Consider the following 16,095-nt stretch of genomic DNA (forward strand, 5'->3'; position numbering starts at 1 on the left):
TTGCTACTCAGGGCTTTGTCCTTGTCTGCAGATGAGTCTCTGTGTGTTCCAGGGTAGTCAGGACCATCTAAGATAGGTGATTTCTCTGAGTGCTGAAAAAAACCCCAAACCAGTCTGATAAATGGAAGCAAAAGCAGCATATTGAAAGGAAACCTCTCTCCAAAATGCTTGAGAAGGCCCAGAGAGAGGCAGTCAGGGAGCTCCCACAGGGTTTAATCTGAGACTGGGCTGTGAGGGTTAACTCTGTTGACTGTATGACTTATTGATGGCCACAGAATCCTAGGGTGGTGCAGGGCAGAAGGGGCCTCGGGAGGTCATCTAGTCCAATCCTCTTGCTGAAGCAGGGTCACCCAGACCAGGTTGCACAGGACTGCATTCAGGTAAGTTTTGAAAGTCTGCAGAGAAAGACTCCATAACCTCTCCTGTGCAGTTGTGTGCACCTGGGCTGTTCTGGCATGGGGAGGGTGAGAATTCGACCCTGCCTCTGGTTTTGGTTGCAGTGACCTTGCTGCTCCCTCTCTTACTCTGTGGGGTTTGTTTCAGTTGCAGTTAGGCTAAGGAGGTTCAACCCAAAGTGTGGGAGTTTCCACTTGTGCTTTGAGTCATCCTTCAGTCTCGTCGGGGAGGGAGATGCCTCTTCAGTGTCGGATGGAAAAGCAGCATGAAAAAACCCCCAACACAAACAACCCAACATCAGAGCGTGGCTGATAGGATTGCAGACAGTAGGGGAGTTGGTGTGAAGACTCTCAGTGTGTAAAAAGGAATTTTAAATTGTTGGTAAAAGTGAATCAAAGAATCTCCATCCAGTTGCTTAACGGCGAGCAGTAACTGATTGATCTCGGCCTGCCTCGCCGAGTGCTCAGGACCCATTAAACACCCAAGCTATGGAGCTGGCAGGGCCACAGTCTTTAATGTGCTTGAAATACTTTGTACAACAGCAGCAGCCTTCCTCCTCCTGCTTTTAAAAGTCCACTTATCTCATTTACAGCTTCTCTGCTGGCTGTGAATGTGAGAAATAAACTCTGTAATCGCAGAACTGAGTTACTTTTGATGCCTACCTGCAGACAGTTTGTTCTTCAGGCTGCATCCCACTGAAGTGTAAATCAGCACTTTGCTCAATAAAGGGCTGCTTAAAAAAATGGCTTTGGGGCTTTTGTTGTACAGCTGACCTGAAGGACTTGGTTGCTTAAGTCCTTTTAGCAATGCTGACATGATAAACTTCTTTTTCCTGCTCCTAGGGAAGGGGAGGCTTGAGCTATCTCCAAATACTGTACTGCAGGAGCTTCCCCAAAGAACACTTGAATCACAGAATGGTGGGGGTTGAAAGGGACCTCTGGAGGTCATCTAGTCCAACCTCACTGCTAAAGCAGGGTCATCCAGAGCAGGTTCTCCCCTCACCATCCTTGTAGCCCTAAACCTATTGAGGTTGCAAAGTTACTCCTGACAGTGAACTCTTTGGGTATAAACAGCACTGATCTCATCTTGCAGGTAAGGAGAAGGAGCAGGAGTGTGGAGACAAGGATAACTCATTGGGTGAAAGCAAAGGGAGAATTGAGTGATCCCCATCACATACTTGATGCCCCAAATCTATGCTTGAGCAAAGCTGATGTTTGAGAATATCAGTATCAGGAGCTGCATTGTAGCACCAGCTGGGCTGAGGAGGAAGAGTCGTGCTGGTCACAGATGCTGCTCCCCAGGGCCCGGTACTGGGACCAGTTCTCCTTAATGTCTGTCAATGATCTGATCTGGGTGAGGGGATCGAGGGCACCATCGGTCAGACTGCAGATGACACAAAGATGGGTGAGAATGTTGATCTACTTGAAGGTAGGGAGGCTCTACAGAGCGACCTGGACAGGCTGGAGTGATGAGTCAAGGCCAAGTGCTTCTGCAGTTGGTTCACAACAACCCCATGAATGCTCCAGGCTGGGGACAGAGTGGCTGGAAAGCTGCCTGGCAGAAAAGGACTTGGCGGTGTTTGTTGGTATTAGCTAGAGGTGAGCTGGTGTGTGCCCAGGTGGCCAAGAAGACCAACACCAGCCCAGCCCAGATCAGCAATAGTGTAGCCAGGAGGGCAGGGGTTGTCCTCCTGTACTCAGCAGGCCACACCTTGAATCCTGGGTTCAGTTTTGGGCCCCTCACTCCAAGCAGGATACTGAGGTGCTGGAGTGTGTCCAGAGAAGGGCAAGGAAGATGGTGAAGGGGCTAGAGCACAAAACTTCTGAGGAGCAACTTGAGGGAACTGGGTTTCTTCAACCTGGAGAGAAGGAAGCTGAGGGGAGACCTTCTTCTTTACAACTCCCTGAAAGGAGGTTGGAGGCAGGTGGGGCTTGGTCCCTTCTCCCAAGGAATAAGCAATAGGACAAGAGGAAATGACCTCAAATTGCACTGGAGAGGTTTAGTTAGGCATGAGCTACAATTTATTCTTCAAAATGTTTCTCAAGACCTGGCCCAGGCTGCCCAGGGCAGTGATGGAGTCCCTATCCCTGGAGGGACTGAAAAGCTGTGTATATGTGGTGCTGAGGGCCATGGTTTAGTGGTGGACTTGGCCATGCTTGGTTAATGGTTGGACGCGATGATCTTGTAGGCCTCTTCCAAAACAATTCTATGATTGTGTTTTTAGGGAAGGAGGACTGGGAGGTTGAAGCAATGTCTGTGCAGAGTGTTGGGGAGAGCAAACTTACTGATTGCTGCGTTTCTCAACTGATTTTGTTTTAATGACTATGAACCGAGTTTAAAAAATCATCTCTGGGGCTCCATTTCCTGTGCTGATGGTGAACTTTGTCAGACAAACCTCTGACAAATTGTTTTCTCTGATAACCAGTTAACACTGAGAAAGCAGATAGGCAAAACCTCTTATCATCCTGACAAGCAACGAGCTTTGTGTCCAAACTCAAACCAGAAGCTGTGTCAGTGCGTTGAGTTTACACCTTGCAATAATAATCCCTGCTTTTATCTGATTCGAGGGGGATTTGATAACTTTCAAATGGCTCTTTGGCTGGGAGCCAGCCTGACTGTCATTTTTTATTAACTTTCTTCTTTTCCTCCCTTGTATCCAGCCTGCTTTTTACTAATGCTGTTTAAGGAATATGTATCCCATTCCTAGGGATATTGGGAAATGCTGTTTTAACATCCTGCGTCTCAGCCCATCAGAAGGGTCTATAAAACAATCATAGCAACTAATCAAAACCACTGAAGCTAACCACAGCGGTGCTTCATTCCCTTTAAATCATGAAAGCTCCTTTTTCTCCTGTGCCTTATCTACTCTCTCATCAGGAAAGAGCTAATTAGATTCTTCTGAGAAGGAAATATTGTCAGTTGATTGGTGGGTGGAGGTGACAGGAGGTAAGACATGTGCAAGCCCTGGCAAAGCAGGGCAGAAAAGAAGGCAAAGTTATAAAACCCCTATAAAAACCTATTTGACTTTGAAAGGAGCTTGTTCTCTGTGTAGGTGGTAGGACAACTTTCTACCACCTACATGGGCATGGCTTCTGTAAGCAGAGCCTGAAGGAGTCTGTGATCTGCTCTGTTACTCCATGCCATTGTCCATTCCCTCATTTTGGGGTTGTGGGTTTGGGGCTGTCTTTGCTTGATCTCAAGCAGTCAAGTTTCTTTGAAATCATCAACTACAAAAAATTCAGCTGCTCCTTGGCACCAAAACATTTAACCTCTTGTGCAGAGTGCTGGGTGTGTGTGCTTGATTGGTTGGATAGGCTTGGGTGGGTTGTGATAGGAGGTGGAAGTGGATTTGCTCCTTCAGAGCTTGTGACAGCAGTTTCAGGATGGCTGACCTGATGGACAGCAGCTCCATAGAAAAAGACCTGGGAGTGCTGGTGGGCAATGAGTTCACCATGAGCCAGCAGTGTGTCCTTGTGGCCAGGAAGGAAAATAATCTCCTGGGGTGCATTATGAAGAGTGTGGCCAGCAGGTCAAGGGAGGTTCTCAAAGATGTGATTGCCTCATCCCTGAAAGTGCTCAAGGACAGGGCTCTGAGCAACCTGGTCCAGCTGAAGGTCTCTCTGCCCATGACGGAGACATCTGACTTGGGTTGGAACTAGATGACCTTTAAAGGCCCCTTCCAACCCAAACCATTCTCATATTTAGGGCTTGTGTATGACAGGCTTGAAGGTAAACCCCCCAAAGTCACGTCCTGCAAGGCTGAGCACTTGGTGTAGTGGTATGCAGGTGAGATGAAGGGAGTGCATGGCTGGGGAGAGAAACATCTGGAAAGGCAAATGGTCTTTCTCCCCTTTGTTCCTTTGATTTTCTGTTTCCCAAAGAACAGCAGCAAAAGAGAATCTTATGTTTGCATTCAGCCAACAAAACCTACCAACTTCCCATCTGGGGAGATGGTCTTCTAGACTGCCTGATGGTCAACCTCAGTCCTGTTGCAACAGGAAATGTAGGTGACTGACCTGAACCTGGAGGTGGAAAAGCTGCCTTTGCTTCTGCTGTCCAGCAGCCTGGAAATAGTGTTGCTCTCAGGGGAGCTGGGATTTCTACCCTGTCAGAGTGCTGTGGGGTGTTCCTGCCCTGCCAGGAGGCTGCCAGACTGCTGTGCTGGTCACGTGGATGAAGAAAGTAGCTGTGCTTGGAAGGAGTTCCAGCTACGTGAACCCAACGCTTTGTGTGCTGCTGCTAAATGTGGTGTTAGCTACGAGCAGACATTTGGGTTCTTACCTTGGCTTTTTTTTTTTATCATCACGTTAAGCAGAGGGTCAGGAGATTGATCGTCTGGTATAGTAGAGGCAATTTTACAGGAGAAGACAGAAATGCCCTGGCTTTCATGTAAACCACACCAAAAGGTAGGGGCATTTTTAATGTGATTTCTGTCCCTCGAGGGCTTTTCGCCTCCCCTGTAGCCCCAGGTCCCTGTGTTTTTAGGGGGCACACTGGAGTGTCGCCTGCCCTTTGATGTGGTTTCTAAAGTGTGCCTCTTCCTTGGGCTCCCTGCAGATGCCTTTATGTGAAGCAGAACATTAAAATCCAAATGTGCCTGCTCTGCAGGTCGTTTTTCATCCTTTATGTGCCATGTCAAATCTACTGCACCCCCAGCCCGGGAAGGTGCGGGGAACGAGATGGGGGAAGGAGCAGGGAGTTCCTTGGCGGTTAAGCCTCAATTTGTCCTTCCTTGCTTCCTCTGGGCCTCTCCCCAGCTCTGTTTCTCTCAAGGTGAAACTGAAACCTCAGTGACTTCACCCAAGCCTGCCCCAAGTTAAAGAAAATATGATATTTCTCACATATAGGTCACTTCAGTCCAGATTGTTTCCTGCCAAGCTTGGGGGTGGGGGAAGTGCCCTCCCGTTAATGGAAAAGCAATTACTGTGATTGCTGGCGTCTACCTGGTGTCATTCCAGTGGAACACCCCAGTTATGAGCTCTGCTTGTCCCACACCAGCTCCTCAGGCTCCCGGCTGGCTGTTGATGGGCTGTGGCCATCCTGCAGCAGCTCTGCAGGACGGGGGTTACACAGAATCACAGAGTGGTGGGGGTGGGAAGGGACCTCTGGGGATTATCCCATCCAACCCCCTGCTAAAGCAGGGTCACCCACAGCAGCTTGCCCAGGATCACAATGTCCAGGTGGGTTAGGAATCTCTCTACAGGAGGAGACTCCACAGCCTCTCTGGGCAGCCTGCCCCAGTGCTATAACACCCTCACTGGAAAGAGATTCTTTTATTTTTAGGTAGAACTTCCCAGGTTCCAGTTTGTGCCCATTGCCCCACACCCTAAGATTTTGGATCTTAGCCATATTGACATTTGACCAATAGGTGTTATAGAATCATGGAGCCATAAAATAATTTTGGCTGGAAGAGAGCCTTTAGATCCTCAAGTCCAACTGTTAACCCAGCACTGCCAGGTCACTGCTAAACCATGGCCCTCAGCACCTCATCTCCATGGCTTTGAAATCTCTCCAGGGATGGAGATGCCACCACTTCCCTGGGCAGCCTGGGTCAGGGCTTGACAACACTTCCAGGGAAGAAAGTGTTCTTTGTGTCCAACCTAAACTTCCCCTGGCACAACCTGAGGCCGTTTCCTGTTGTCCTCTTGCTTGTTCCCTGGGAGAAGAGACCGATTCTAACCTTACTCTGATTTCCTTGGACTCACTGGTCTTGAGTGTTAGCTTTATCTACAAGGACAGACTTTTGTCAGTACTTGATTTGGATCTTGGCAATATTGATGTCTGATCAATAGATGTTATGTACTTTTGAGCTCCTCTTGTGAGTGTAGCTGCCGCTGAAGGATGGCATTAATACCTCTGGTTTGAAAAGAGATGGAGGACTAAGAGAATTTTCTGAGAATTATAGAATGGTTTAGGATTGAAAAGACCTTAGCCTCTAATCCACCCCCCCTGCCATGAGCAGGGACACCTCTCAACTGGACCAGGTTACTCAAGGCCCCATCCAACCTAGCTGTGAGCATCTCCGGGGAGGGGATATCCACAGCCTCTCTGGACAATCCATTCCAGAGTCACTTGTAGTGAAGAACTGCTTCCTAAGATCCAAACTAAAGCTATTCTCCTTCAATTTAAATCTATTTCCCCTCGTCCTGTCAGTGGACAATCTCATAAAAAGTCCCTCTCCAGCCTTCCTATAGGTTCCCTTCAGGTATCGGAAGGCAGCTCTGAGGTCCTCTCGGAGTCTTCTCTTTTCCCAGCTGAACAATCCCAGTTCCCTCAGCCTGTCCTCATAGCAGAGGAGAACATGTCCACAGGGTCCTCTCATGAGACTGTTTCTGTGTTCTGCCTAAAATGCTGAACACTGCATGTTCAGGACTCCACTAGCCAAGGTCAGAGCCAGAGACAGCCCTCTCAGCTTGCTGGCCTGTCCTGCTGTCCTCCCTCTTGTCCTGCTGTGATCTTGCTACACCCTGTTTAATGATCCGTTTCAGGCACAGTGTTTTATCCCCCAAATTTGCATTTTCCCATTCTTTGATTCCTGCTCTTTCTAGAGGCAAACAGATTACATAAATTCGAGGGATTTTAATGAGCACACTGAGCTTGCTTTTGGTGTAATTTCCACTGGATTCACTGTTACAGCTTCATTACACTTCAGTTGAGTAACTTATGTCATAAATGGGTGTATCTGAGGGTGGAATCAAGCCTCCATTCTCTTTGTTGTGTGCCCTTCAGAAGGACCAAATGCTGACGCCCCTTTTTGAAGTCCTAATTCCCTTCACAGGCTGTCGCAATGCCTTTCTATAGAGCCGTGCCTCTGAAGTTCAGGATTTCTAATGCAAAAAACAGTTTTTGCCCAACTGCTTTGAGTATTGGATGTTACTGGCAAAAATTTGTCTTCGGTGGCATTCACGCAGAGCTGCTCCTGTGGCACTGCTGCGAGAATCCCTATTGTTGGGACTCAGCCCTGAAGAGATCTTTGGCACGAGCTTGGTTAGATGTCCCTTCTCTTGTAGGAGCCCTTGTGAACATCCAGGCTGTTACCACTCTCCAACCACTAGAGGTCAAGATTGTCCTGCGCCACAGCTGCTCCTCATGCAGGGGGCAGCTCCTGTTCCACTGCATTCAGCCTCGGCCAGATGCATTTAATTTAATTATCAATTGCCACCTTCATTAATTAAAAGGAAGCTGATTGTGTGTGTGCTTTGCCTTACACAACAATTCTCCTCCCACTCCGCTCTGCCCTAGTGAGGCCATATCTAAGTGTCGGGGCCAGTTCTGGGCTCCCCAGTTCAAGAGATGCAGGGAACTACTGGAGAGAGTCCAGCAGAGGCTACAAAGATGCTGAAGGGCCTGGAGCCATCTCTGTGAGGAGGAAAGGCTGAGAGCCTTGGGGCTGTTGAGCCTGGAGAAGAGCAGCCCCAGAGAGGATCTGATCAGTACTCAGCAAGAAGCTTAAGGGTGGGGGGCAAGAGGATAGAGGCAGACTCTTGTCAGTGGTACTGAGTGGCAGGACAAGTTGCAGAGGGCACTAACTGGAACCCAGGAGGTTCCATCTGAACAGGAGGAGAAACTTCTCACCTGTGAGGGTGCTGGAGGCCTGGAGCAGGCTGCCCAGAGTGGTTGTGGAGTCTCCTTCTCTGGAGAGATTCCAAATCCACATTGTGATCCTGGGCAAGCTGCTGTGAGTGACTCTGCTTTAGCAGTGGGGCTGGGCAGGATGATCTCCAGAGGTCCCTTCCAGCCCCTACCATGGTGGGATTCTGTGACAGTAGATCCTGCAGGATTTTGGGTAGGTCAGGATATCCATCCTATACTTGGCTTTTAATATTCTTCATATTTAGAAGCTACAGCAGCGGTGGATCTCTGAGGGGATCTGTCTTCCCAAGGAGGGATTCATACAGGAGCTGAGCTGACGTAAGCTGTCAAAAGAGGACTCTCAAGATATTTTTGCATGCTGTTAATCCTTTAAGGTGTTTAAAAGGAAATAATTTTGAAGACTTATACTCTAGATGGGGTTTTCTGCAGTTCAGCCAAAATTTTTTTATAGGTTCCATTTGTTTTAAGTCTCTGTTTTCCTAGCACAGTTGGTTTCACTGACAACAGAATCTACAGTATGATTCCTGGTATTCCCTCTTGACAGCCAGGCTGTCAAGTTAGTGTGGGACGGGGGACTGTGCTTCTCACCACCTTCTTTGTCTCCTGTTCTAGACAGTAATGAAAGATTCAGAGGGAGATTTGTTTTGGATTGTACAGGTAGTGTTAATAATATTAATAATCAAAATATATCTAAAACTCAATCCTTTTAAATAAGAAACCTACCATCCAAGTTAACATTTTTCAGAGACACCAACCTCTGGATGGTTTCCATGCACCTTTCTTCATATAGATTGAAAATGTATAGAAAAAATAGGGAGGGATCATGTAATTCCATATAAATTCCAGAGTGTTTAGTTTCTAATTGCAGCAGAGAACAGGCCTATGTGTCCACAACCTCTGCATCCATTGGCTTGGCCTTTTCCCCTTGTTTTGGCCATGCTTTGACATTTGGGCTAAGAACAGTGTCTCCATGTCATTCCCCCTCCTTGTTCTTCACCATAAATTTGAAGTTCTTGGTCCAGTCTCTTGAACAACTAAGTGGAGCTAAACCATTTTGCCTGTCAAATATTCTGCTCAGTAACAAGGAGGAAGCCAAGGGAGCCTTTGCAGCAGAGAATACACGTTGGCCTCTGTTGCAAACGAGCCCCAAGCCCCCAGGAATGGGTGCCAGGAGTGGGTCGAGGAGCTGCAGTGTGTCCGTGCGTTCCGCTCCCTGAATCGTGGCACTCCTCCTGGAAAGAGGCTTTTGGTTCAGTACCTTTCACAGCTCATTCCCTACATCAGCAACCTACAATTAAGCTCTCCTGGGGTACCACAAAAATGCTTTCAGGAACCTCTGGGGTCCAGATGTGGAATGTTTTGTGCTGACATGAGTTGAAAAGAGGAACAAATCCAATGGTTAAGTACGTCCTTTAATTTAGCCTGTGACAGTCACCACATGGCCTATGGGCTAATATTTCTGCATCTGGGTTGTAAATAGATCAATATGGCAGCATGATGGGTTTGGTGTTTTGATTTGTGAAGAGTCAGAATATTGTTTGTATTGTTGCATAATCCCTGGAGTGGGTTTTGAAATGAATCTTCTGGTCCTTTGGAATATCTGCATTAGGCAAAAAACATAACATTTGAAGGTTTTCTGTGTTCCACGTTTTACTGCCTCCGCTTTCTCAGATTCTGTGACTGATTGCATCTTGTGGCTGAGAAAGAAGAAAATAAATCCAAGGATGCTGTCATAAAAGGTGAAATTTGTTAGATTTTTTTTTTTTCCCTCCAGGCACAGCAGCAAAGAAACCTGGACAATATTGTATCCCAGCATCCCAGGATAAGCGGGGGGAAGAAGTCCAAGAAAGAAGGCTGCGCAAGCTCCGAGCTGGAGGTAAAAAACACTAGCCCCATGTCTGAGCAAGATTCGGGTATCCTGGATGTTGAAGATGAGGATGAGGATGAAGAGGTAACTGTATACCATGAAATCCAGGAGACTGGATGGTTTGGGGGTGATCAGTAAGGTCTCAAAAGGTGTTTGCACCTCGCTCAGCCTTTCATGCTGCCGTAAGGATGGCAAATAGGTTGTAGCGCATAGGGAGTGTTGCAGTATTGGGTTGGTTTGCACCACTGTCCTTATTCTTTTCAGCAGGCTCAACAGAAGGGTCAAGTGTTGAATGAACAGCCTATGTCTTCTGTCCCCCAGCTCAAGAGCTGCCCTTCTGTGCTCACCTGGGAAGGCAGTTTGGTATCTGCTCTCCATTTAACACAAGATAAATTGCTGTGAAGCACACAAGATCCTTGGCCTTTGCTGTGGGACGTGTGTCTTGGTGGCAGATGCGTTACTTTGTGTTGAAAAGTTTGAGTCTCTTTGGAGGTCTATGGAGGTTGTGGTGTTCAAAATCTTCATCAATGACTTTGAAAGGATGAAGTGGGCCCTCGGCAAGTCTGCTGATGGTACAGAACCGGGAGGAGTAGCTGACACCCTCTCAGGCTGTGCTGCAAGGCAGCAAGATGTGGACAGGCTGCAGAGTTGGGTGCAGAGGAACTTCATGAAGTTCAACAAGGACAAGTGTAGGCTCCTGCACCTGGGAAGGAATAACCCCCTGCACCAATACAGTTGAGGAGCTGGCCTGCTGGAAGGCAGCTCTGGGGAGAAGGACCTGGGAGTGCTGGTGGATAAAAAGTTCACCATGAGCCAGCAATGTGCTCTTATGGCCTACGAGGCAAATGGCCTTCTAGATTACATTAAGAAGAGTGTGGCCAGCAGCTGGAGAGATTCTTTTCCCCCTCTTATTGTACAATCTTGTGTTGTGCCTTTTGGGAAGGTTCATCTGCCACTCTGGATGGTTTTTCTCTTAGTGCTGAAGCCTTTCTTATGTCAAGAGTGAGATTTTCAGCCACAGCCTGTGACTAATTGGGTAGCATTTGTAACCCTCAACTTGACAGTCTGTGACCTGACAGACCAGTCAGAGAAGAAGATTAAGAAGTTGTTTCTGAAGTTTAAAATAGTGTGGATTGCTCAGATGGTCCCAGGCTTGTGTTTTGCCCTTTCCCCTGAAGTTTAATTATTTCCTCTTCATCTCTGCTGTGCTTCTAAATCGGACCAAGGAGGTCACTCCTTACATCCCAGGGACCAAACTATAGGTATGACCCACAGCTCTCATGCTACACTGAAACCCTCTGAGTGGGCTGTTTGCTGTCAACAAGGAAACAGCAGAAGTTAAACAGCAGAAAACTGTGTGGGAAAGGTACAGGTTTCTTGAAAAGAAACATAGGTTTGAACAGATCTCATTTGGTGCTTCCCTGTCAAAAGACGAGAATCTGGTCCTTCAGTAGCTTTTGTTTCATCTCGCTCTCAAAAGCCTACAATCACAGAATGCTTTGGGTTGGAAGAGACCCTAAAGATCATGTAGTCCAACCTCCCTGCCATGGACAGAGACACCTTCCACTAGAGCAACCCTTTCTAACATGGCCTTGAATGCTTCCCAAGGATGAGGCATCTACAACCTCCCCAGGCAACCTGTGCCAGTGTTTCACCATTCTCACAGTGAAGAACTTCTTCCTTTAAACCAAACCTACCCTCTTTCAGTTTAAAACCATCACCACCTGTCCCATCACTACAGTCCCTGATGAAGAGTCTGTCCCTCTCTTTCTGATTGTCCTCTTTAAAGAGCTGAAAGGCTGCCAGAAGGTCTCCCTGGAGCTTTCTCTTCTCCAGGCTGAACAACTCTAACTCTCTCAGCCTGGCCTCACAGCAGAAGGGTTCCAGCCCTGTGGTCATCAGTCTCTCTTACTTTTGTGATGCCAGTCCAGGCATCAGATTGAAATGTGTGGAGTCATAAAACATCTTGGGTTGTAAGCAGCCATTAAAGATCAAATAGTCCAAGCTCCCTCTCCCATACTAAGGAGGGAAGATTATTAAGGAACTTTCTAAGGAAGGAAGATTTTAAAGACAATAATTTTTATAATGCAGCTGAGAGAAATCTCTCAAGTGGATTGCTGAACAGAATTAACTCATCTGAAGGCAGATGAAATCTTACCTCTGAGTGTTTTTAAAGCCCCTGCTGATCCTAAGTGGAGAGACTGAAGGTGGAGATGATGATGAAGGTTGGGGGATGGGCAAATGAGGCAGCTGTCCGTGGTGATGAAACAGAGCTCAATGGGTCCAGGCCCTGCAGAGCTGCTCTGTCTGCTTGGCCTGGCTTTCTGGTGGCTGAAGGCTGGATGTAGTCTACCTGCAGTTTAATATAGCCTTTGACACTGCAGCCTGTGGTGTTCTTCTGGAGAACCTGGCTGCTCATAGCTTGGGCAGGTGTTCTTTTCTCTGGGTGCATGGCTGGGCCCAGAGGTTGATGGGGAATGGAGCTAAACCAGAGTTGCCAATCACAGGTGGTGTTCCTCAGAGCTCAGTACTTTGATATCTTTATCAGTGATCTGGATGAGGGCATTGAGTGCACTCTCAGTCACTTTGCAGACAACACCGAGTTGGGTAGGAGTTGATGGGCTGGAGGGTTTGGAGGCTCTACAGAGCCAGGCTGAGGCCAGTGTGAGGAGGTTCAATAAGGGCAAGTCTTGCACATGGGTCCCAACAACCACATGAATGCTCCAAGCTTGGTGAAGAGTGGCCCTATGGTTAAGGATCTGGTTGAGTGCCAGCTGAATATGAGCCTGCATATGCCCAGGTGGCCAAGAAGGCCAACAGCATCCTGGTTGTATCAGCAATAGTGTGGCCAGCAGGACCAGAGCAGAGATCATTCCCCTGTATTTGGCACTGGTGAGGCTGCATCTTGAATCCTGGGTTCAGTTTTGGGCCTCTCATTCCACAGTGCTGGAGCGTGTCCAGGGAAGAGCAACAATCTGGTGAAGGCTCTAGAGCACAAGTCTTGTGAGGAGCAGCTGAGGAACCTCGGGTTGTTTAGCCTGGGGAAAAGAAGGATGAGGGGAGACCTTCTCTCTCTCTATAACTCCTTGAAAAGTGTTTGGAGTGATGTGGGGGTTGGTCTCTTCTCCCAAGGTACAAGCGATAGGACAAGAGGAAATGACCTCAAGTTGTGTCAGGGAAGGTTTAGGTAGCACATGAGGAACAATTTCTTCCCTGAAATGGTGCTAATGTTGTAGTGGTGGACATGACAGTGCTGGATTAACTGTTGAACTCAATGATCTTAAAGGCTTCTTCCAGTCAAAATGATTCTAAAGTTCTATGTATTGCAGTGTAGATCATTCTCTCCCTTGCAGCTCTGCCAGCTGCATTCAGCAGGACTGACATGAGATGTGGTTCTCCAGGTTGGAGACATTATGGTCCAGACTTGTCTTGCTTCAGCACAAATGCTTCACAGAGGTGGCATCTCCCACTATAATGGGAGTGAGGGATGGGCCCAGCTGTGAAGTGAGCTGGGAGAAGGCTTAAATTCAGCTTTTATGAATGTCAAGTTATGGAAGGAGAATTTGCATTTCACAGTGAGTAGCTCCACAGTATGTCCAGTTTGTGCCAGCTCTTCCCTTTGTAGTATAAAACATCCAGAAAACTACAAAGCTCATCCAGATTCTTCTCATTTTCGATGACTTTTCTTTTGTGATCCTGAGTACAGCAGGACAAAGTCGCCTGCATTGTTTTTTCCTGTCCCTAAGAAAGGCTGCTCAGGTGTCTGTGAAGTGGTTGGGTTGAATTGGACTCCCAGGGGCTTCTTTATGGAGAAGGTGAAATTTTAAGGAAGGACATCGCACATTCTTTAGCTATCTCTGAATAACAAATCTACAAATTCCAGACAGTTTTCTATCTGGAGAAGGAGTTTGGCACTCAGGACATCAGCAGGTGTGAGGTGTAGCCAAAATCCATCATGCTTTTGGCATGCTTTCAGGGTGACCTGGCTGTAGGACTGAGCTGGAATTCTCTCAGTGAGTGTCATGGATCTCTTACAGCATTTTGGGAGATACAGCAGGCACCCCAGAGAACTCTCCTGACTTTCCCTGATAAATGGCTTTGTTAGGTGCCATCAGCCTCTGTGTTTTCTTTACTTCCATGAGTAATTGTGCAAAAACCATCTTGGACACTGCGAGAAACCTCTCTGTTCCCAGACAAAGCTGTCTGCCTGTTGTCTATGACGTGAGCCAGAGTGAGATCAGTTAGTCTGCAGGACCAGCTGTCCACTTCCAGTATCACAGTATTCTGAGTGTCCTCTTGACCTTGCAAAAGCATTCAGGATTTTCCCCCAAGGTTAAGCTGTGGGACACTCTGGGACAGTCAAAGGGCACCTGAGATACAGCAGGGCTGCAGCAGTTTGTTCTAAACCTGTGTTCAGCATGGGGAAAAGTGCTTCCTGGCTGCTCCTACCCAAAGATTGTTTGTTGCATCATGAAATGCTTTGGGTTGCGAGGGACCTATAAAGGTCATCTAGTCCAACCCCTCTGCAGGGACATCTACAACTAGACCAGCTTGCTCAGAGCCCCATTTGACATGACCTGGAATGTTTCCAGGGATGGGACATCTACCACCTCTCTTGGCAATCTGTGCCTGTGTTTCACCACCCAAAGAGTGAAAACTTCCTCTGTAGGAAAGGTCTCCCCAGAGCTTTCTGTTCTCTAGGCTGAACAGCCCCAAAGCTCTCTCAGCCTTTCTTCATCCCTGTGATTCTTTCTGTGGCCTCCTTTGTACCCATTCCAACAAGTCCATGACTTTCTTGTCTCGAGGACTCTAGAGCTGGACACAGTACAGTACCAATGCTACTCTGAGCAGTAGAGTTTCACTCTGTAAGGTGAACAGAGGCTTTCTACAGTGTGTGCATCACAGTAAGACGCTCAGACTGCTCAGTGTCCTCTGTTGGAGTTGAGCCTTTGTGGATGCAGTGTTGTGTGTGTTCCTCTGCACCACCTTACCCATGTGTGTGGGTATGAGATGGTTCATCAAGCAGCTCTCCTGAGTTCCTGGTGTTTAGATCTGGAGGTTCTTTTCCCTCACTGAAAGAGGGATGAATGTGTCTGTTTCTGTGTGCATCAAAAACTATTGCATCTCTGTCTAAATCCAGAGCAGAGCATCCCTAAACTCTGGGCCACCAACTGCCACCATCTCTTGTAGCAGTTTGACTCGAACATTTCTATTGAGAACTTGTCTCCCATGGGTTAAATTTGCTACAGTCAGTGTTTAACCCAAGTGAAAATGTTCTTGCAAGAAGAGAGGGCTTGGCTGTTTACAGAAAGTGACAGGTCTGCCTCTGCTCCCAGCACCAGGAACGTGCTGGATGCAGGATTTGGGAATGAGGTTTGTGAAGCTGATGTTTTGTGGACAGGGAATATTTCAGACAAGATGAATAAATTCTTTGTTCTGTAAATGAAAAGAAAAGAAAAAAAAAAGAAAGATTAGGCTGGAGGGGACATGTCAGGGGAGGAATCAGTCCTGTTACGAGGCAGCTCTTGGTCTCTTTACATCATTAAGTTTTGAAAATCAGATCTTTATTTTGTTGAACACTGGTAGTGCAGCCTTGGCTCAGGAAATCAAGTCACTGCTAAAGGGGATGTGCTGACTTTTTAGATAGGTCTAAATATCCAAGTGTTAGCTAAATAGATAAATATAGAATCAGAGTCATAGACTTGTTTAGGCTGGTAGAAACCTCCAAGAACATCAAGTCCAACTGTTAACCCAGCACTGCTAGGTCACCACTAAACTGTGTCCCCCAGCACCACATCTGTGTGGCTTTTAAACCCCTCCAGGGATGGGGTTTAACTGCCCTGGGTAGCCTGGCCCAGGGCTTTGTAACCCTTTGGGGGAAGAAATTGTTCCTCATGTTCACCCTAAACACACTGTAGTGCAACTTTTGGCCATTTCTTCTTGTCCATCAGTTCCAAGTACAGGGGAATGATCCCTGCCTGGGTCCTGCTGATCCAAGCCAGGATGCTGTTGGCCTTCTTGGCCATGCAGCGGCCCATGTTCAGCCAGCTGATGATCAGCATCACCAAGTCCTTTTCCATCAGGCAGTTTCCAGCCACTCTACCCCAAGCCTGGAGCATTCATGGGGTTGTTGTGACCCACATGCAGGATCCAGCGCTTGACCTTGTTGAACCTACTGCTAGATGTGTTTAAATTGTAGAATGTATTAATCTAGCTACTGACATAATTTCACATATTCC

At 47.5% G+C, this 16,095-nt stretch overlaps 1 protein-coding gene across 4 annotated transcripts in view; it reads left to right on the top strand.

The window, feature by feature from the left end:
• EXOC6B (exocyst complex component 6B) overlaps window positions 1-16,095 on the top strand; it is a 273,058-nt gene that overhangs the window by 115,085 nt on the left and 141,878 nt on the right. For all 4 annotated transcript variants that reach the window (XM_054391402.1, XM_054391401.1, XM_054391404.1 and 1 more), the window contains exon 7: window positions 9,764-9,940. In XM_054391402.1, the coding sequence (XP_054247377.1) occupies window positions 9,764-9,940 (177 nt within the window). The remainder of the gene's footprint in view (window positions 1-9,763; window positions 9,941-16,095) is intronic.

Source organism: Indicator indicator, chromosome 23, assembly GCF_027791375.1.
Source record: "Indicator indicator isolate 239-I01 chromosome 23, UM_Iind_1.1, whole genome shotgun sequence".
Taxonomy (NCBI): Eukaryota; Metazoa; Chordata; class Aves; order Piciformes; family Indicatoridae; genus Indicator; species Indicator indicator.